The sequence below is a fragment of the Sinohyriopsis cumingii genome, chromosome 15, assembly GCF_028554795.1.
Source record: "Sinohyriopsis cumingii isolate HCF-2022 chromosome 15, ASM2855479v2, whole genome shotgun sequence".
Lineage (NCBI taxonomy): Eukaryota > Metazoa > Mollusca > Bivalvia > Unionida > Unionidae > Sinohyriopsis > Sinohyriopsis cumingii.
The window spans coordinates 62362812-62385547 of record NC_142975.1 but is presented as its reverse complement, the minus strand read 5'-3'; the positions used below and the strand labels follow the sequence as shown (position 1 = coordinate 62385547).

General features: G+C 41.2%; 1 protein-coding gene across 1 annotated transcript; it reads right to left on the bottom strand.

Annotated features, from left to right (window-relative positions):
* Positions 1-300: 300 nt before the first annotated feature.
* On the bottom strand, positions 301-2016 carry LOC149781932 (neuronal acetylcholine receptor subunit alpha-6-like). The gene has a single exon (XM_089934805.1). The coding sequence runs from the start codon at positions 1967-1969 to the stop codon at positions 737-739; it is 1233 nt and encodes a 410-aa protein (XP_089790931.1). The 5' UTR covers positions 1970-2016; the 3' UTR covers positions 301-736.
* Positions 2017-22736: the final 20720 nt, after the last annotated feature.

Genomic DNA, 22736 nt, shown 5'->3' with positions numbered 1-22736 from the left:
TTCTTGCATTTTAGCCCCAAAAGCGAACCTCTTTACAGCAACAGAGCAAATACGTTCTTCAGTAATATTTTCCTGATTCCTTTTTTACGTTATAGAATACTCACTTTTTTAACGTTATAGAGTACTCACTTTTTAATGTTAGAGTACTCACTTTTTACGTTATAGAGTACTCACTTTTAGACGTTATAGAATACTCACTTTTTACGTTATAAAGTACTCACTTTTTAACGTTATAGAGTACTTACTTGTTTAACGTTATAGAGTACTCACTTTTAGCAAACAAGCATTTGTTATCTGACTTTTTCACATTTAAAATGCATTTTTAAGAAAATACTTTTTGAAAAGAAAACTGCTTTATGTTACCGTGTAAACCCAGATTCAATTCAGATTTGAATCCTCTCCAGACCAACCTCGCCAGTAGCCGTTGTGTACCTCTGGGCAAGACACTTTTCTCCACTGGCTCGGTACTGTATACTACACAATATGTTTATATGTCTGTAAACACTAATACCTTAAAGAATCAACCACACGGTGAATCATAATCTAAGAGACATTAGTAATAGTTGTTTCAATACATTAAAGAAAGCGGTGCTTTGGTTTCTCCTGTATACTATAAAGTGTCAAACATCATGTAAAGCTGTATATTTCGTATTTCTGTCAACGTTTAATTGATTTTTATGTACGTGAATCTATGTAGATATATTACAATACAGGTTCGCTTCGATTATTTCAATCTTTAGACTATATGTGTAAAATAGTATGCATTAAGAGTGACATTGTAAATGAAAAAAACGCAAAAAAATATTTTATCCAAAAAAGAAGATATATTCGTCCAGGACAAGTCACCGCCGAAGCTACTGTTATCGTTACTGGTATGCTTGTATTTCGAAGCCTTCGTCTCTAAAATATCTGTGTCATTACCTGTATCAGGATCTGATGCTACAATTTTATTTCTGGAACATCTGCAGAACAGGTATTTCAGCCATGTCGGGATCGGACGTGTAGAATGGTACACCCTGATGCTGGCAATGTTGGCCACTGTAATCACGAAACTTCCAACTAGAACATACAGAAGATAATAACACATTAAAGACATTGCTAAAGCATTTCTCGGAATAAAGTCCGAAAACATGGTGAGAAATACGACATATGAAAGAAGGACGGTGATACTGAAGGAAATTCTTTCTCCAGACTCGCAAGGAAGTAAAAACACCATGTTATTTAATACGTCAACAATCACAATGGGTACAATTAGGTTGATCAAAAAATATTGGTGTCTTCTCTTGAAGTAGAGTCCAAACGAAATCAAAGGAAGAGTGGAATGATATCCGTGATTTTGGGTAGATTTAATATATTCCCATTCTCCATTTTCAGAATAGTAGGATGTCCCTACTGGAAACGGATCGGTGAAAACGTAGACGTCAGCAACCGTGTATCCCCAAGGTACAAACTGAGGGAAGCATACTTGTGTATCGAAAGGGAACATCGTAATATTGATAAAGCAAGAAGCATCAATTATTCCCGCAGGGAGCCATTTAATAGTCCCATCAGGAAACAAAATCACTTTAAAATTTGTTCCAGCAAGATCCGTAATAGTCTCAGTAGGATTAGTTAGAAGTAGCGGAGGAATCCATAGGTCATCGGATGGTAGATGCATGTAAGAAATATTGTCGTATTGGATCGGATCCCACTTAAGTCTCTCGTCTTTCCAAGTTACTTCGAAACTCATTACTACAGATATAACGCCCTTGATAGCATCAATTCCGTTCATGTTTATCAAATTTGCTGACATATTGACTAGTAATGGCCCAGGGTGGTCCAAACCTGGCCTAAACTTCTTCGAATAGTTTGCTAATAGGGTCTTTTCGAGTTCTTTCATACTGTCCGTTCTAGATGAATCAGTAGTGGCAAGCAAAAATACAGCCATCGAGATGGTATATATAAAAACTTTGAGTATCATGATGTGCATTAGTTTCTTCTATGCCTAAATGCGATTAATTCTTTGGCTGATGAGACCAATGCGATCTTCCTATTCCAAATAGTAGCCCATCCTTTCTATTCATAACTCAAACCAAACGATTAGTAAACATTTTTGAAATGCAAATACCCATACTCGAGATAAACAATCAGCTAAAACCATTAACGTCATGGAAAGCAAACAGTATAAATTGATAAATACATCCATTATGTCCATCACCATATCTCAATATTGACACAAAGACTTGATTCTCATATAAAAGTAATGTCAAAGGATTGTCTGACAGTTATGACTGATATACCAAATAAAATGAATATTATCTGCGTGAATCGAATTCCCTCGGAGATAAAAACACCACTTTTCATATCACACTTAAAGTGCTAAAACAATCAATGTACTACGTCTCCAGTCCATTTTCAAATGACTTTATTGTTACTGCGATACATATACCAAAACCGACAAGTTTTAGCAATACTTGACGCCCAGTACTAAATATAATATTTATCACATTAATCGTTTCATATTTTTTGCATATCACACACGCATAACAAAGCAAATCATGATCTCAGCAATGACGTTCTAACATTATGTAACAGAAGAGAGCAATTGTAGATGCATCATTGGCACATTTTTCAACTCAATTCATTACCATACTTTGCGTTTTGTGTGTTTTGTCTTGGTTTTTTTGTTTGTTGCTTTTTAAAAATCATATATATTCCTCGTACGATAAACCTGATCTTGTATTTTTGAAAATTTCTAATCAAACTTATTTGGGATAAAAAGAAATAAAAAACAACAACACAAACGTCGATAATGCTGTGCAACTGGTTTCGCATTTAATGTATGCTTCTTCAGGCACAAAGGTTTTTGTTTGGTGTTAAAACAACAACACACAATCATATACAAACGTTCGTGCGCACACAAACAAAATATAAACACACACAAACGAACGCGTACATAGAAAAACACATTCACACACACACTCTTTTTGGTTAAGGAATAATCTTTTTGTTAAGGGAAGAAAAAACCCACACAAACACGCACAAACGTACGCGCGCACACATATACACACAAAAGAACGCGTGCATAAAAATACACATACTCGCACTTTTTTGTGACAGAAGGATACTCTTTTTGTTAAGGTAAAAACAAACAAACGTACGCGCGCACACATCAACACACAAATGAACGAGTGCATGCAAAAACATGTACATACACACACTTTTTTGTTACGGAATAAGCTTTTTGTTAAAAAAAACAAACACATACAAACAACAAACACACACATACAACAAACACATACATACAACAAACACACACATACAACAAACTCATACATACAACCAACACACATACAACAAACACATACATACAACAAACACACACATACAACAAACACACACGTACAACAAACACACACATACAACAAACACACATACAATAAACACATACATACAACAAACACATACATACAACAAACACACACATTCAACAAACACACACATACAACAAACACATACATACAAGCATACCCACATTTTTGTTAAGCGATAAGCTTTTTGTTAAGGAAAAAGAAACACACACATACAAACGTACGCGTGCATACAAAAACACATTCATACACACACATACACACACACACTTTTTTGTTAAGGGATAAGCTTCAGAAGGATAATGCCATTTTCTTTCTCCTTCTTCTTCTTCTTCTTCAGTCATAGCCTCCGTCGCTAGCTGGTCTAGGAGGCGACGAGCATTTTCCACGTGCACCTGAAGTTCCATTATTTTTTGGGATCCATTCATTTTCTTGAAGTTAACGAGTGAACGCTAGGGTAGCCATACTGGACACGGTCTGCTTCTTCGGAAGGCGAAGGAGAACTCTTTCGTGTCGACACAAAGCCCGTGCCTGTCTCCTGCTTTTGCTGCTTCTCGCTCTGCTGTTTCTGAAGTCTGTACTTCTGGGTCCATTCTTCATGCTCCTTCTTAATTTCACCATGAAGACCCCTTATATTTGGTCTTGGGCTACTTCTATTCTCTATATATTTAGGTTTATGCATCAGGCTTTGTCTGACACGATGTAAATTCACATGGACTTCATTCAGTATAGCTAGTCCTGAAGTCATCTTCATAGGCTGACGAATTTTCAATGATTGGCCAGACTGAAGACTGCCTCACTGGATATCGCTTAAGCGCGGACGCGATAGATAACATCCCTTGTGTTTTTTGGCGGGAATGCTATAGCTTATCTCATGGTGAGGGATATAGAGAGAAGTCAAAGATCATATATTCACAGTGTTCATTTTTAAAAATTCCTAACTGTTTGACTAACACATGCACTTGTGATTTATCTCTAGGATTCTTAAATAAGACCATGTAATGAGCATTGAGGCTGATGGTTTGATGGGCTTTACTTTGTTTAAACAAATTTTGGGTGATGTAAATGACATGTCCCTTTGCGTGTAAACCAGTTTCATTTCTTCTTCGTTTTCTACTAACATGTCGTAGAAGATGACCAGATGGGTTTGACCTGGATTAGACACGATCCCGTCGTCTTCGCCAGGAACGACTTCCACAAACACGATGGAATCGCCTTGACTTTATCGCAAGAGGCTGTACGCCGATGGTCTCTCTTTGTAACACCATACGATACATTGAGGTGGAAGATTGATTAAATGATTTTTATGTTCGATCAAACGCTGGACAAATTCGATTTTGCCTGAACAGATCGGTCCAGCAATTACTATGTTAAAGGGATGACGAAGATACAAGGCCTTCCAGCTGGCACGATCTAAGTGTTCGACGATGACTTTGAAAGTGGAGGAAGAAGCAACAAAGACAGCATAAGCAGCCATAGTGCAGGGAATGTCACTTCTCAAACGAACATTGACAAGACAAGAGTTTTTATACTTTTTCAGGACACGTTTATTTATTTCTCTAAATTTGAACACGAAAGGCAAAAATACATAATAAAAGTCAAAGGATTAAGTACATCGATAAAAAACAAATCAAAACAACAAAGTGGAATGAAAACCGGATACTGTATACTATTTTTGGTAACGAAGGTGTGGTGTCCAAGGGACAGTTTGTAATGTTCTTAGAGTCTCTACACCACTTGGCACAGTCACACATGAACCATCCCGGAATGGCCTTTCGGGGATGTTCATGTCGTTGACAGTCTGGTAGTCACAATGAATTTTCGGTCTTGGACGTTTTCCTTTTTTATATGCTGATCAATATCGATGTGTCCGTAAGGTAAAGTGAAGTGGGTTGGGAAACCGCACTGGCTTGTGGTACACGATTTCACAGACTTTTTTAAAATGCCCACTTACGATTTGGTGTGTGACTAAATGTACAATCTTGTGAGTTGGCAGGCGGTCACCTTAAAATGTCCTTGAAATTTCCAGACTCCAAGGTTTCTTTCAATACTCCAAAGTTCACCACTTGACTGGTGCGATAATTCACTTTACACTCGGTGTGCACTTCTCCTCGTTGGTCCCGGTATTCGTAGCCGTAATTTTTGGGACCGCCACTAGCAAAACATAGAATCTTGTCGTCGAGGTGCTCGCCCGTCCATGCTTATATAGAGTCGACTTCAATGTCAGGGTGCTGTTGACCAAGGCGATCGATTAAAATGCTACTGTCCGTGTCAAAGTAAAACACACGATCACCTAACTGATGTAAAGCTTCGTACGATTTTAAGCGAGCATTATCTGTCAGGTAGGCTGCATTGATGACATTTCCAGCCTGTACAAACTCAAGTTCTTTTCCGCAATTGACCAGGATTAAGTTCTCTCGAAGGACGTCCACGTGTTTCATGTATTTAGTTTTGTCGTGAATCATTTGGAATTAGCAGGAAGGTTCAGTCAAATACTCCATATTGGGTAAATACGGATGTTGTGTCATTTTGCCCCACCAGCAATGTAACATCACATGAGCAAAAGATCGCTTTCCTTCGTTTTTCTCCATGTGGTCTAAAGCAATGACTTCCTGCTCCAAATATTTCTCTTTCAATTTCTTTTGGTCTTCTGGAGTGTGGCATCAGAAAGGATATCCACTGTCTTCTTGTTTCACTTTCAAAAAGGCATCCACGTAATCTGCGAAAATGCCTTTCTGGGTCGCGTTACCCTTGTGGTATTTTTCTGTCTTGGGGGAATTGGTAAATTTCGTACACTTCTAACAAATGGTATCCCAGGTCCAGAGCTCTAAACGATTCCACGCTTACCCACGTTCCTGTCAAGGCGCATTCTTCCTGGGTGTGCTGACAAGGTTGGTCTTGGTTGCACGTTTCGGCACAAGTGCGGCAGAAATGAAACATCAGTTTTCCCTGGCAATGGTGAGGCAAAAAGGGATGGTACAAGTCCGTGGGAGGCAAGACTTTACATGTAATCAATCGTTCGTTTTGATGAATGTGATCTTGGTCGATGTGTTTCGTCAGCAAATGTGGGTGTCTTGCGGAAAAGTGACAATATTTTCACACGTAAGGATACAGAGAACACACCTCCAAGTATTTGAATTGTTCTCCTTTAGCCTCGTTAGCTTGGTGCAACTAACATGTGGCATTTGTCCGTCTTCCGTAGAAACTATCCCGTGCGTTCAGAGGGTCCACTAGCTTGTAACTTTCCACGATACGTTTAAACTCGGAATCGGTTTTCAAACGGTGATCGTACTCGTGTTCACACATTTTCACCACTTGGTATCCTTGCTGTTGTAACTTCAAGTGTCGTTGACAAGTGTCCTCGTACATGTCTTCCATGGTACTTTGTAAAAACGGATTTTTAGTGTTCCGTTGAGAGTAACCATGCACCGAATACGTTTCGATGGTCTTCTCACCTCCTCAGTTTAGGTCGTGTTGAATCCATTTGTCTTCCTTGTCACACAAGTAATGTAGACAGCTTAGAGCTTTGACCGAGTATTGACGTTTGACAAAATTGGTTGTTTGAGGGCTTATGACAGCCAGGGTCTTCTCGGGCATGAATCGTTAGCACCACTATAAGGAACACACTTTGGCAATGGTGCTGATTCTTTTCTCAAAAGATCGATCCCTCCATTCTCCATGAATAATTATCGAAATTTTCCAAAGCAACGCCGTAAAATGTAAATGTCAGAACGACAATACTTATAAATTTCTTCCTGAAAGTCGAACGGGTCCGAGACGTGAGAGCAGTACTAATCGTAGAAAACTTCTCTTTGTTCGGTGCGCATGTTGTCCGGGTCGTAGCAGTCAGCATCAGGCAAATGGGATAGAACGGGTATGTTGATTGGCTACGGTATCGAAAAAGTGCGTGAAAATAGCCTTGGACCATTTCTGTCATTCCAAACGTTTTAGGCATTCGGCTTAAAGGCATGGCCAAGTAACTCATCGAATCTTTAAAATGCATGTGTCCCACTTTCATGGAAATGATTGTCTCCGTTCAAAAGCACTTTAGGCCGTTCGGTGTTTTGTTCCGTATATTATCTCAGAAGAAATTGCCCATCGTATCCCTATTTATTGTGAGCTTTCACTGTGGCATAGCGATTACAGTCCCCGTAACGTTCGATGTCCCCTTGACTCCACATCTCTTCGATTGAATCTAAAATTCATTTGGCGAAATCGGCCAGCGTGTTAGGTCCCCGAAATATTTTTTCACGTCCTCCCAAAATCTTGCTGCAGCGAAGGCAATGACTAAAGATAAGCTTTTAGATGCACTTCTCGCACGCTCGGTGAACCACGCAGCAATTAGATGTGAATGCAAGTCTCTTGCATACATTCAAAATAGAAAAAGATGAAATTCCCTTTCTTCTGGTCATCTTCTTCCTCCTTCTGTTTGGGTTGGTATTTTTGACTGTATCATTTGTGTTCCAAATCTACGATTTGCTGACAAATGTGACATCGTTTCTTGCCTGGGCAAAGAGACATGCCTTAGCATTATTGCTACGTATAAATTGTTCCCACGTAATACACAGTCTCAGGAGTTGACAAGCACATTTCTGCTGTGAATCTTGCATCTTCAGATGTTGTTGGTGACAGGTTGGGCTAACAAAAGTTCCCTGGCAAGCTGGACAATGTACTCGTGTTTTTCCTTAGCCAAGAGAGGGTTTAGAAGCAAACATTCCTCACATTTCGATCCGGAATACTTGTGTTGCTCACAATTGTTACAGCCATAGCCACATTTCTCACAGCAATAACCGTATCCCATGAATCCGGTCATACTGGTAATGGCATCAAAACGTGCACCGTGATGACAGACGTGAATGTATTTTCGGTCTTTGAAAGTTTTTCCTAGAAACAACAGAGGTCCTCGCACTTCTTGAGAGTGTACTTGCAAGGTGTATCTACGACGTCTTGCAATTTTTGCATTTCAGGAATGCCACAGGTGAGTCTTTTGATAGGCAAGCTTGCTGTAACAAGAGTTCTGCCTTTGTTGTTTGGGTCGGTTCGATTTTTGAATAGTTTGCAGGCTCTTTTCTATTCTGCCGTGTCGTTTTTTCTTTCTTCAGCATACGTTCGTCCCACCACGATAGCACTGACTAAACACATCTTGTTGGCGTAATCCCAACATCAATATCATTACGGGTGGAGGGCTGATTTATCTGCTTAGAGTAGTGTGACTTTAACCACTAACTCTTTTGCTGAGGTGATTGTAGATAATGGTGTGTTTTGTAGATAAACAATTTCCTTCTCCACAATGTATTGATAGTAAATAACGTTGATTTTGTTAGTAGTTGTTTTGCATAACACTTTATTTTAGATTAGCACTCTCATCACTATGGATTGTTTGGTAGGTGATTCTATGTCTATAAAGTTATATGTCACGCTCAGACAAGCGTTATATATTATTTTCCGCTGTCACTGTTTTGCCCGATTGAGGTTAGCCGCTTGCAACATTGTTGCCAATGTCAGGTACCGTAACGTCACCCCATCTGTTCCATTCTAATTGCCCCTATACAGTCCCAGTCCATTGTCGCTATACATCCCTATGTTCAATTCCCCTTGACGCTAAACTTCATGACCATATAGAGATAAACAGTTTTATTAATAATTTTTTTTATTATGTATAATGCACATACATTTATTAAAGATATAAAATAAATAAATAACTTAATTAAATAAATGTAAATGTGAAAAAAATAAGGAAAGAAAATAATTTGGAGAAATAGGTTATTTTATCTTGATATATTATGGACTATTTACTATCAATTATTTTATAAATGATTTATCTTAATGTACTGATAATTAATTTAAAAATACACTTTCATTTTTAAAGAATTAGTAAACTTATTTTTTATTTATTAAGTTATTGACGCTAAACATACCCAATGCTTTTTTGTCCTTATATAGGAACTGAAACTCGTCCGAAACACGTATTTTAGCATTCGCAGAGATTGTGTCATTAATAGATATGTTTAACTTAAAATTTAAATTAATTTATGAAACTCTCTTTGTGCTTACTTTATGTTTTGGATATTAGGGTTTTGGGTAAATATTATTGTATCTTTACTGGTATTCATGGGGCCCCGAGTGGCCCAGTGGTCTAAAGCGCTCGCCGTTCCGGATCACTGCCATCTCACCTCTGTCTGCGTGTGTTCGAGTCCAAGGCACGGCTAGCGTGGGTACGTGGGAAAGCCTGCCAGTAGCTTCTCGTGGGTCGGTGGTTTTTCCCTGGGTTTTCCAGGGTTCTTCCTCCACCAGTTATACTGGCCGCCATGTATAGCCTATCTTGTGCTGGAAAATGGCGTTAAACCCTACAAAAACAAACTGGTGTTCATAGTTTAATATCGGCTTTTAGCAGGTACAATTTCTTGATCATATCTATATTTGAAGTTTTTTGTTTTTTAAATTATTGATTGTTAGGTTATTTGTGCATGCCGTTTAATTTGTGTGTTGCTTCAGCTTGATTGATGCTGTTTTAAGTCACGTGGTTTAAGTTGTTTCGTACACGAAGCATACTCAACCAAAGGAGTGATTCCATTGTTAACATCTTCGCACGTTCATAAGGTCTCACTGGATAGTTTCGTATTTTGACACCCCCCTAATTTTTAAGGTAGAAGGCATGAACCTAATTATGACAAGCCTAGCATTTATAAATTCACACACAATTCAAATCTGTAATGTGGTTTATATTTACTTTGAGTTAGGCTTGGAAATGGGTTGGCTTGTTGGTGACTGCATGTCATAGTTAGACGAGCATTGGAGATCAAATGCGTAACTTGGGCTGCAAATGAACAGCCGACTTGGCTTAACGTATTTACGTGTGTCTGCTAGATAAGTAAATATCTAACCATCTAGATGGCTGAGGGGTGATGAAAAGTATGCTAATTTGTTATAGTACTAGTGAACGTTATTCCTGCATAAGGCACATACTGATTCTTTTAGTTGCCTTGTCACAGGAAAATATTCAAAATAGCTATTTCCTGTCAATAATGAATGCCAAATTTAGGATTTGGTGGCAGTAGTGGTTCAGTATAAAAACCACCAGTTGCATCAGGAATTAACTGATTGCTGCAGTCAAAGTCTCACATGTATGCTTTCTACAAAAATTATTAGTTTGTTTTTATTTGTGTCTTCAGTGTAAAAGTATTCTCATTTTTCTGCAATAGGTCATTATAGGGTGAAAATTCACCAGATAAACTGTCCAGTGAGACCTAAGCTCTGAGCACACCAATTGCTGACACGGCATGTTATCTGCATTGAGCAAGCGGGAGCTAGTCACGTGTGGAATGATGACATTAGTAGTAAGGTGGGATACATTAGCGACAATGGGAATTAGCATTACAGAGACCCCTGGGTCAGATTAGCGACAATGGAAATTTAACATGGCGAAAAATCGTGGGTCAGATTAGCGACAAGGGAAATTAACATGGGGAATAAATCGTGGGTCACTCTAGCGACAAGGGGAATTTAACATGGAACTATAGTGTGGGTCTGTCTAGCGACAAGGGGAAATTAACATGGGGAATAGAGTTTGGGCTTTTGGGATTTTTTATTTTTTTTTAAAAATTTTTTTTAAAAAAGGGGTAGGCAATTGAAAGGCTATCTCTTTTCGAGAAATATGGCTGGCCCTGAAAAGGGCCTTTGGGTTTTTCTTCTTCTTCTTTTAACTTCTTAACTTCTTCCACCATCCTCTTATTTTGTCCATCATTCCTTTCTTCTTCTTCTTTTCTGTTTCCGGCAACCAGTCCGGGTGGCCCATGGCCCGGAACTTCTCTTGGATTTTCATCCAGTTTGCGTTCAGTTTTTCTAGTTCATCCTTTTTTTTTCTATTTTCTTCTTCTTTTCTTTCATTTGACCACTTTTCTTTTATTATCTTGACTTGTTCTCTCATCACTTTCCTCATCATCTCCTCTGCTTTCATCATTTGGTTTAAACCCCATTTCACATAGGACCACTCAGTCCACTCCAAAATATCTTTTAAAAAACACCTCACTTCAATAGCATAATCAAGGGCCTCTTTCAGTTTACCTATTTTCACATAGTCAAGTTTTATGAAGCCTCTTAACTTTTTAACTTCCTCTTCAATCATGTCCACAATCAGATCCCTGGCAAGTTTTAGACTCGTCACTTGACTTTTGACAAAGTCCTTAGTAACTTCATGCATCCACTCCTTCTCTAGCCTTTCCACCACATAGGCTGCATCTGTCATCCAGTACCAACTATCCTTTAGCTCATTAAATAGTTCAATACTCATTTTCTTGGGTTCTTCCGTAGAATGGTTCCAACGACAAACTTGGTGGGTTCTAATAGTGAAAGCGCGGACGTGATGGAAAACATCCCCTAAAAAACATAAAATTGATCTTACCTAGATCATGACCAAACAGCGCGCGGACGTGAAGGAAAACATCCCCTACTTTCTCATTTCATATAATAAAACCAAAACTATACTCTCCACATACGCTAAGAAACAATAACAAACCCATAATCTACTATTTACACAAACTTACGTGAGCAGTTACAAACACAAACACACAAAATTAACAATAAAGAAACCCATAATCTACTATTCACACAACCATACCTTAGCTCTTACAAACACCATCACACAAACACATACCCTCACATTTTTTTTTCAAAAAGAGTTAGTGTTTATAATCACACTACTCTACTTTCACACATTGGCAAATCGATCGTTATTTCTTTTCTAGAGTATTGGGTAGCCCTGAAAAGGGCTGTTTTTTTTGGAACTTCATGGACACCTGGTTAATGGTGGCACCTTCCAGGCCTGGCGCCACATACACATCTTGTCCCCCAGTTACTTTTTACCTTTTTGGGGGAGAGAGCAGAGGCAGGATATGTGGCTTCAGAATCCCAATTTTCGGTTTCTGGGATTCTGAAATTTTTTCTTCTTCTCTCCTTATCCTCCTCCTCCTCTTTGTATCTTCTTTCCTCTTCTTCTTTATATCTTCTCTCCTCCTCTTCTTTGTTTCTTCTTTCCTCCTCTTTTATCCTTCCCTCTTCCACAATGGCTTCCGCGGCCAGTTCATTTAATATGCGCCTGGCATATTCCAGATGCACATGAAGTTCCAACAGTTTCTCCAGTCTCGTCTTCATTTTTGGTGTTGATCAATCAACAAGGGTAGCTAGACTGCCGAACGAGTTTCAATTTATAGTGAAAGCGCGGACGTGATGGAAAACATCCCCCTAAAAACATAAAATTGATCTTACCTAGATCATGACCAAAACACAACAACGCGCGGACCTAAAAGAAACACTCACATTTTTATGCTACCCATCACTATTTTAAAATTTTTTATAAATCACTTCAATAGACTATTTACATACGCAAAGCAATCCAATCTAACTCCTAATCTACACCTCAAACACCAAAAAAGACATGATTTTAATCTACTGTCCATACCAACCTACTTAACCACTTACAAACACAAACACACAAACACATACCCTCACATTTTTTAAAAAAGAGTTAGTGTTTATATTCACACTACTCTACCTACACACATTGGCAAATCGATCGTTATTTCTTTTATAGAGTATTGGGTAGCCCTGAAAAGGGCTGTTTTTTTTGTTTGCTATGGCAATCGTTTTTTAGTTTCTAAGAATGCGATGTCCTCTGAGGATAGACTTTCTGGCGATAGGTCTGCTTCTTCGAAAAGAGAAGAAGAACTCTTTGGTGTCGATACGACAATCGACAAAGCCTCTGTCAGCTTCAGGTTGCTGCTGCTGTTGTTGTTGTTGCTGCTGTTGCTGCTGTCTCTGAAGTCTGTACTTCTCTGTCCATTCTTCTTTTTCCCTGTTCACTTCTTCTCTGAAGAGCTCTTCTATCAGGTCTTCAGTAACTTTTAACATTCTCACATTCTCTATTTCTTCTGGCTTCGGTATCAGACTGTGTCTGACCCTATGCAAATTCACGTAGGCTTCGTTGAGCTTAGCTAGTTTGGAGCACATCTTCGTAGGAGGATGAGTCGACAATGGATGGTTAGACTGGAAACAACCCCGGTTCTTCAAGTCAAAGCGCGGACGTGAAGGAAAACATCCCCCACACGGTTTTTGAGTCGCAACGTTTAGTGAGTGTCATGAGAGGGATAGTAAGAAATGAAAGAGCATCAATCCAACATTCTTATAGCTAAACAAAAGACAAAGGCATTTTTTTTCAAAACACAACATTTTTTATTCAAAAATCACTTAACACTAAACAACAACTCTAACATTTTTAACAATAATCCAACAATATAACATCAAACAATTTTTTCAAAACACAACATTTTTTATTCAAAAATCACTTAACACTAAACAACAACTCTAACATTTTTAACAATAATCCAACAATATAACATCAAACAATTTTTTCAAAACACAACATTTTTTATTCAAAAATCACTTAACACTAAACAACAACAACTCTAACATTTTTTTAACAATAATCCAACACTAAAAGTTTCTCCACTAGGTAAAGAGGGATAACAGTCTTCCATGGTTTCTAGTAATCTAGGATGACTTCTCTCAAACTTTTGATTTCTATCGTATTATCGAATTCTGCATACAGGATGACGTTCACCGTTTCATCAGGGTCTCGGTCTTTAAACTGAATTTCCACACGAATCTGGCCGGATTTTATAGGGTGGAAATGTCCCTCGTCGCTGCCTTGGTCTGGAGTGAAATCGAAAGCCCACAAAGCGTAGCCTCCTGCATAATCCTCGTACGTAATACCATGACTGGTATTGGTTCCTAACTGTCCGGTGGCTTCGTACAGGGACAAGTACGATCTCAAGTAATTCTTCTTGGTAAAGTCAGGTTCGAAAGGTCGGGTACACAAGGTCTTGCCATCGCGACTGACTTCGATTTTGGACACGCCAAAGTGTTGAAAGTAGAAAGGATTTTTTTCTGCAGCTCCGTTGAAGGCTGTATTCTCGACGATACCAACGATCAAACGTTTGGGTAACTGTCCTTGGAACAGATGATCTTCGATCATGGATCGCTGTCCCTTGGGAATGGTGAAGGTTTTCACTTCCACGCGTCGTATGGGATACTTGGCGGTCGTTCTGCTCAACGTCTGACTGATGTCGTTTCCCACTTTAGGTAACACTTCCACACGGCGTATGTAGAGTCTGGCTTCTAGGATTTTGGTTTTGTAACCGTCACTATCAGCCATCAAATGGAAAGCGGCACTGCTACGATTCAGTCTCAGGCGGACATCCACCCCGTTCAGCAAATACTTTTCTTGCAACCACATGTCCAAATGCAAACGATCCATCAGTTCTAAACTTGTGTCGGCTCCCGTGATTCTCTTTCTTCGTTCTAGAAATCCATCATTGTTGTCTTTCTTTTCATCAGTTTCCAATATTTCAAACTTGGTAGGTTCGTCAGCTTCCCATACCACACAGGCATTGAGATGAGTGTTCTTGGCATCTATTCCGTACGTCAAGAGATTTTCCAGGTAGGCACGATAAGGGTAAGTATCCATGCTGCTACTGACCAGTTTGTTATTCAAGTACAAGTCCACTCCACTGAACAAGAAATGCATGAAATTGTTGACGGGAGCTACTGCTTCATCGTCTATAGCACCTCCAGTCTTATCTAGAATTTTGACTTTCAAGTACAAGTAACTGCTATTCAGATCGATGTAATCTTCGGGCTGTCCTTTGATTTCAAACTCGATGGGAGCGGAATCGGTCAGTGAGGAGACGGGGTGAAATTCCACCCACTGGGATTCTTGCATCGTCATCATCGTGGGGGGCATGGCAAACAGATCCAGTTCCGTCTTGGAACAAGCGCAAGATTCTCGGTGCATCATTTTTTTGTCTCTTTTCTCAATAATCGAAAACGTCTAAGTCTCGAACGGTTCTTCTTTTCTTGGCCTTTCTCGCTTGAAGTCTGGTGAAAGGGTGTTTTCTTCGTCGTCTCTTTCTGCCTTGTCCTTGCTGAATGCCTGACTCGGTAGCGTGCAGGGCATTTATAGGTGTTTCTCGGTGGCCTAAAATGTCTTTGCCCGTTTGCAGCAAGACATTTTTGCCTGCCCTCATGAAGGCTTCTTTAGGGTTTTGTTTGTCGATGATGACATTTTGGAGAAATTCTTTGCCTTGCGTCAGTGCCGCATCTTTCAAGGCGTGCAATCCGCGTGTCACCATCGGTTTCAACACCGGGGCCACCGAACGAAAGGCCGATTTTAACATGTCTCCTAAGCCGTGTCCTCGCTGTCGAGCAACCCCTCGGTACACTGGATACATGACTTACAACTCGTGAGAGAACCGTTTTCGAAAATGGAGTTTCACCGTGACTTTTCCTTTGGTGAATGGAACATTTTGTCCCAGATCTCCTTTTATAGCAATGTTGACCGTGTCCAAATACGACTTACTGACAGGCAAATAGTGAGGATGTACAAATTCGCGGTGGACGTGGTAAGTGTTTCCACCTTCCTCGTCAGCGTCCGTGGCAGAATCCACTTTGAAAGGAATGACACGCAGTAACGGTACGGAGGTGTGTCCCACCACGTTGTACTCCACCACATCGGAATACACAAACATCAAATTCAGTCCTTGGTTCAGTTCTACCGGGGCACGAAATAACTTGCTAAAAGACTCGTTGTCGTAAACGATGGGTAATTAGTTTTTCTTGAGCATGGTCTTTCTCATGTCCATGTCTCCGCCCAACATGTCAAACAATTCAGGACAAAATAAAATGGACATGATTTTACTTCGTTCAAATTTCATCAAGAAGCGACGAGCTGCTTTGTGGTACTCCATGGTGACACTTTTGTTGACATGCTCCAGAGCTTTCAGAAACACGACATTAAACCTGGAGGTTATGGTGCTGACCAAATGTTGACCACTAAAATAATAGCTTGGGGGAATGAACAAGTGATAGGTGGTGTACTTTTGATTTTGTGTACGGGTTTTCTTGTCATATTTGACATTGCTATCCATCCACTGTTGCATTTGCTCGTCATGAACTTCCACATCAAAAAAATTTTGATTGGGAAGGACATTGAGGACTTGGGTCGGGTGAATCATTTCTACTAAAGCCACTTCCCAATGGGCTTCGTGATCTAACTGGATGGCTTGAGGTAATTTGGCCGTGTAACAGCACAACGTGTTCTTGGGAAACACCTCCATGGAACTGTCACTGGGTAAAGTTAAGTAAAATTGGTTTTGGTGACTCATAATTCCAGAGTTCTGTGGCTGTCCGAGGGGTTAGTGGACGTCAGAGGCTTGTCTCCGCCCAAAATGGGGTTCTGGTTGTGATTGAAGTGGTGACTGGCACTGGCACTGGACACAAGGTTCCCGGGGTTCCCGTTCGAGGTGAATTTCAGGGAGGGATTAGGAAGCAGGTAACCGATGCAACTGCTCAATAAAATGGTCCACAATTGTTTGTCTCCTTGTTGCAAACTCAAATTGGCAATGGCTGCCCCGATGACACAATACATCACGAAGATTTGGCAGAAAAAGACGATTTGCGTTTTAGGCACACGTTCTCCACACCACACCCACAAGGGTTGTTTTTGTAAATCTTGCACAGAAGAACTAGGTGAAGGAGGAGTGGTCGACGTAGCTGCGTCTGCTGTGTGAAAGGGCATGATGGTCACTTTGAGTTTGAGTGGCATCGTCGTACGCCTGAGTCAGCCAAGGCGTTCCTAACTGTTTGGCTAAGACTTGCACTTGCGATTTATCTCGAGGGCTTTTAAACAAGACCACGTAATGCGCATTGAGACTGATGGTGCGATGGGCTTTACTTTGTTGAAACAAATTTTGGGTGATGTAAACGACACTGGCATTACGGTGATGCCCTTTGCGCGTGAACCACAGTTTAATTTCTTCTTCGTCTTCTCCTAACATGTCGTCAAAAATGACCAAATGGGTTAGACGGGAGTCAGAGACGATGCCGTCGTCTTCTTTAGGAATGCCTTCCACAAACACGATGGAATCGCCTTAACTTTCTCGCAAGAGGCTGTACGCCGATTGCCACTCTTTGTAACACCACACGATTCGTTGAGGGGGTCGATCGATCAAATGATGTTTATGTTCGATCAAACGTTTGACGAATTCGGTTTTGCCTGAACCGCTAGGTCCAGCAATGAGCATGTTAAAGGGATGGCGAAGATACAAAGCCTCCCAACTGGCACGATCTAAGTGTTCGTCGATGACTTTGACAGTAGAGGAAGAGGGAGCAGAGACAGCAGAGGTAGCCATAGTGTGAGAAATGTCACTTGTGACACGAAAACAAACAAGACAAGAGTTTATATACTTTTTTTCAGAACACGTTTATTGAATGTTTTTTTTCAAACATGAATACGAAAGACAAAAATACATAAAAGCCAAAGGCTTAAGTACAAGAATAAAAGGCACATGATAACCATGAACGTGGAATAATCACAAGTGTCTGTACAACATGTTTTGGGTAAAGTTCTAACCAGTTCTATAGTAGGGGGTAAGGTCACACAAGTGTCCTCCCGAGAGGGTCTTTCAGGCCTGTCCACGACAGTCCCGTCCTGGGTGACGGGTTCTTCTGGCACCGTCACTAACACAGGTTGAAAAGTAACTTTTTTCCTTGAATAACTCTCGTGCATACTGGGCCACCTCTTGGGTCCAAGCCAAACCAATCTGGTTTCTTATTCGTCAACGACATGGTAAGTTACTTCAATGAACAATGAACTATCGATCTTGCCTAGGGTTCCTTTTTATATACAGACCAATACCGACGTGACCGTACGGCAACGTAAAGTGATTGGGAAGTCACACTCGCTTCTGGTATACAATTTGATAGACTTTTTCCAAGGGTCGACTGACGATGTGGTGAGTGGGTAAACGTACAATCTTGTTCGGTTGATAGGTGGTCACTTTAAAGTTTCCATCCTCTCCCGATTGCAAGGCTTCTTTCAATACCCCAAAGTTGACCACTCGACTGGTACGATGATTCAGAGTCAGTCCTTTCACTTTGCACGTCGTGTGCACTTCTCCTTGTTTGTCCCGGTATTCGTAGCCGTAATTTTTGGGGCCGCCACTGACGAAACTTAGAATCTTGTCGTCGGGATGCTCGTCTGTCCAGGCTCCTAAACGGTCTCCTTCGATGTCAGGGTGATGTTGAATCGGGTGATGGATGTAAATGCAACTGTCCGTGTCAAAGTACAGGACGCGTTCTTCTAACAGTTCTAAAGCTTCGTACAATTTTAAGCGAGCATGAGCTGTCACGTAAGCCGCAATGATGACATTTCCAAAAGGGTCGTCTTGTACAAAGTCCAGATCTTCTTCGTAATTGACCAAGATCAAATCCTCTCGAACGACGTCCACGTGTTTCATGTATTTGGTTTTGTCGTGAATCATCTGGAAGTAGCGGGAAGGTTCTGTCAAATATTCCGTCTTGGGTAAACACGGTCGTTGTGCCATTTTACCCCACAAGCAATTTAACATCACTTTGGCAAACGATCGCCTGCCTTCGTTTTTTTCGATGTGGTTTAAAGAGATGCCTTCTTGTTCGTAGTATTTCTCTTTGAATTGTATTTGGTCTTCGGGAGTGTGACACCAGGAAGGATAGCCGCTGGCTTCTTGTTTCAGTTTCAAAAAGGCATCCACGTAGTCGGCGAAAATGCCTTTCTGAGTAGGGTCACCCTTGTGGTACTGTTGTGTCTTGGGAAAGTGGCAAATTTCGTACACTTCTAACAGTTGGTATCCCATGTCCAGAGCTTTGAACAATTCCACGCTGACCCAGGTTCCCGTCAAGACACGTTCTTCCTGGCTGTGATGGCAAGGTTGGTCCTGGTTGCACGTTTCGGCACAAGTACGGCACAAGGGAAACATCAGTTTGCCTTGACAATGGTGAGGTAAGACGGGATGGTATAGGTTCGTGGGAGGCAAAACTTTACACTTGATCAGACCTTCGTATTGTCGAATGTTTTTCAGGTCGATGTGTTCCGTCAGCAATTGCGGGTGCCCTACGGGAAAGCGACAATATTTGCACACGTAGGGATACAGCGAACACACGTCCAAGTATTTGATTTCTTCTCCTTTCTCTTCGTCGGCTTGGTACAGCAAACAGGTGGCATTGGTCCTTCCTCCGTACAAACTATCCCTCGGGTTCAACGGGTCCATGAACTGGTAACTTTCCACGAGGCGTTTAAACTCGGGATCGGTTTTCAAACGGTGATCGTACTCGTGTTCCCACATTTCCACCACTTGGTATCCTTGCTGTTCTAACTTCAGGCGTCGCTGACAAGTGTCCTGGTACAAGTCTTCCATGGTTCGTTGCAAAAACTGATTTTTAGTGTCACGGTCAGGGTAACAGACGGGACATCCATGAAATAAGCAACCGTTAAACTCGTACACGATCTTGGGGTTTTCTAAGTCCCAGCCATCTACCGAATACGTTCCGATGGTCTTTTCGCCTCCTCCGTTGCGGGCATGCTGAATCCATTTGTCTTCCTTGTCGCACAAGTAATGTAACCAACGTAGGGCTTTGACCGAGTATTGACGTTTGACAAAGTGGGTCGTTTGAGGACTGATGACAGCCACGGTGTTTTCAGGCATGAATCGTTGTCGGTACACTAAGGAACACGCTTTGGCAATGGTGCAAGCTTCTTTCAAAGGATCGACCCCTCCGTGTTCCATGAACAGTTCTCGAAATTTTCCACAGCAACGTCGTAAAATGTCCACGTCGGAACGACAATACTTTAGCATTTCTTCCTGAAAGTCGAAAGGGTCCGAGGCGTGAGCCTGGTACCAAGCGTAGAAAGCTTCTCGTTGTTCGGTACGCATGTTGTCGGGGTCGTAATAGTGAGCCTCAGGCAAATGGGGTAGAACGGCATGTTGATTGGCTTCCGTATTGAAAAAGTGTGGAAAGTACCCTTTAGCCATTTCTGTCATTCCAAACGTTTTAGGCATTCGGCTCAAAGGCATGGCCAAGTAACTCATCGAATCTTTAAACTGCACTTGTCCCACTTGCATGAAAATGATTTTGGCTCCGTTCAAAGTGACTTTAGGACGTTCGGTGCCTTGTTCCGTATAGTATCTCAAAAGAAACTCCATCGTATCCGGAGAAATTGTGAGCCATCACCGTGGCATGACGATGACAATCTCCGTAACGTTCGATGTTCTCTTGGCTCCACGTCTTGTCGATGGGGTCTAAGACCCATTGGGCAAAATCGGCTAACGTGTTCGGTCCCCGAAAGATTTTTCACGTCCTCCAGGAATCTTGCTGCAGTGAGGGCAATGACTGAAGATAGGTTCTTGAATGCACTTCTCGCACGCTCGATGAGCCACGCAGAAATTAGGAATGTGAATGCCGGTCTCTTGCATGCATTCGAAATCGAAAAAGATGAAATTGCCTTTCTTCTTGTGACCGTCCTCTTTCTCTGGTGGGGGTTGGTATTTTTGTACGTAGCATTGGTGTTCCAAGTCCACGATGTGGTGACAAATGTGACATTTTTTCTTTCCTCGACATACGTGTGCCTTGGCATTATTGGTAAGTATGCCTTGTCCACAGGTAGGGCACAATCTCAGGAGTTGACAAGCACATTTTCTTCTGTGAACCTTGTGTTTTCAAATGTTGTTGGTAACAGGTAGGACTGACAAACGTGCGCAAACAAGTCGAACAAGGCACTGGTCCTTCGCTCAGACAGGGTGGAGAGGCCAAACATCCTGGGCATTTCATTCCACAATGCTTGTGTAGCTCTCGATTGTTATAACCAAAGTCACATTTCTCACAATGATAACCGTATCCCAGGAATCCAGTGATACTGGTAATGGTATCGAAATGTTCATCGTGATGATACAGGTGAATGTATTTTCCATCCTTAAAATCTTGGCCTCGAAACAACAGAGTTCCATGCATTTCTTGAGGGTGCACTTTCAAGGTGTAGCGTGGAGCTAGGGCATCTTGCAATTTTTGCATCTCAGGAATGCCACAGGGTGTGTCTTTGGACAGTCCGGCTTGTTGTAACAGGAGTTCTGCTTCGTTTCGTTGTTTGGCTCGATCGCATCGTTGAATAGTTTTCCAGGTTCTTTTCCATTCTACCGTGTCGTTCTTGTTGGCATAGGTTCGTCCCACCACGATGGCACGGGCTAAACACATCTGGTCTTGAGGGTTGTTAATTCGGACGAGACTCTTTTTGGTGTTGCGAAGGTCGTCCACCAATAACATCTTTTTGCATCCAGTTCCTTGAGGAGGAGAGACGTGGGCCATTTTCAGTGTGGCTTTACCATCGGTGATGTCAAACTGGTCATTAGATTGTTGCACCTGTTGTATCTTGTCCATGACTTTGGAAGGGGTCAGTTCTGCGGGTCTGCTAAACTCGATCCAAACAGGGGATTTCAAACCGTCGTGATCTATGGATAGTGTCAAGCGATCGTCTTCTTTGGCTTGACATTGTCGCTTGAGTGCGGTGATCAAAGAATCCCACATCTCGGTGATAAACCCTTCTGCTTTCTCCAAGGGTACGTCGGACTTGAAATCTTTAAACTTCACCGTGTAGGTGTAAGCCGTGGTTCTAAATTTTCTAGAGGAGCGCTTTTCCGTCTCTCGAATGGAATAGTACTTTTCAGGGTTGACTAAGGGTGGTGAACTTGGTTTAGAGGTTTCAAATTCTGGTTCACTCATGTCCTCTTCAAAATCACTGGCATGAATTTGTGCCAAGATTTCAGCCCTGGTACGAGGCGATAGATCACGTTTCTGCCTCTTACTTTCTTCTTCTTCTTTCTTCTCAAATGAATAGGATCGTTTCATCTTGAGTGCAAAACGTCAAATGACTCAAGTTTAAACACCATAGGCTAATTTATAGTCATGGCAAACCAGCGTATATAAAAAGGGTGTGTGTCTTGTCCTTTCACTATTCATTTCACTCTCAAGCCGAGCACAACGATGGAAGAGACTACCCAGATGGAACGTTTCGTCAGAGCTTTGCGAGGGGTCATCAGACCAGCCCACGGACTACTCTCCTTCCTTTCGAGATAAAAGTCAAGATACTTGCTATATCTGTCAGAAGAAAGGGCATTGGTCTTCAGAGTGTCCAGACCGTCAAAAAAGAAAAAAAAACAGGGGCTAAAAAAGACAAAAGTCAAGATACCTGTTATTATTGTAAAGAAAAAGGACATTGGTCTCCAGATTGCCCAAAAAAGAAACAAGAGGAGTCAGAAGAAAAGAAGGATTCTTCAGAAGAAGAGAGGGATTCTTCGGAAGAAGAGAGGGATTCTTCAGAGGAAGAAGAGGAAGAAAGAAGACAATTCTATTTAAAAGAAGCAAAGAAACAGGAGAAGAAAAGAAGAAGGGAAGAAAATGAGGAAAAAACGGTGAAGAAATTCAAAAAACAGAGAGACTAAACAAGGAGAACGAAGAAGTCAATGA

Excerpts from the sequence above, each read along its gene's own strand:
- LOC149781932 (XM_089934805.1), bottom strand. The coding sequence starts at position 1,969 with ATGCACATCATGATACTCAAAGTTTTTATATATACCATCTCGATGGCT.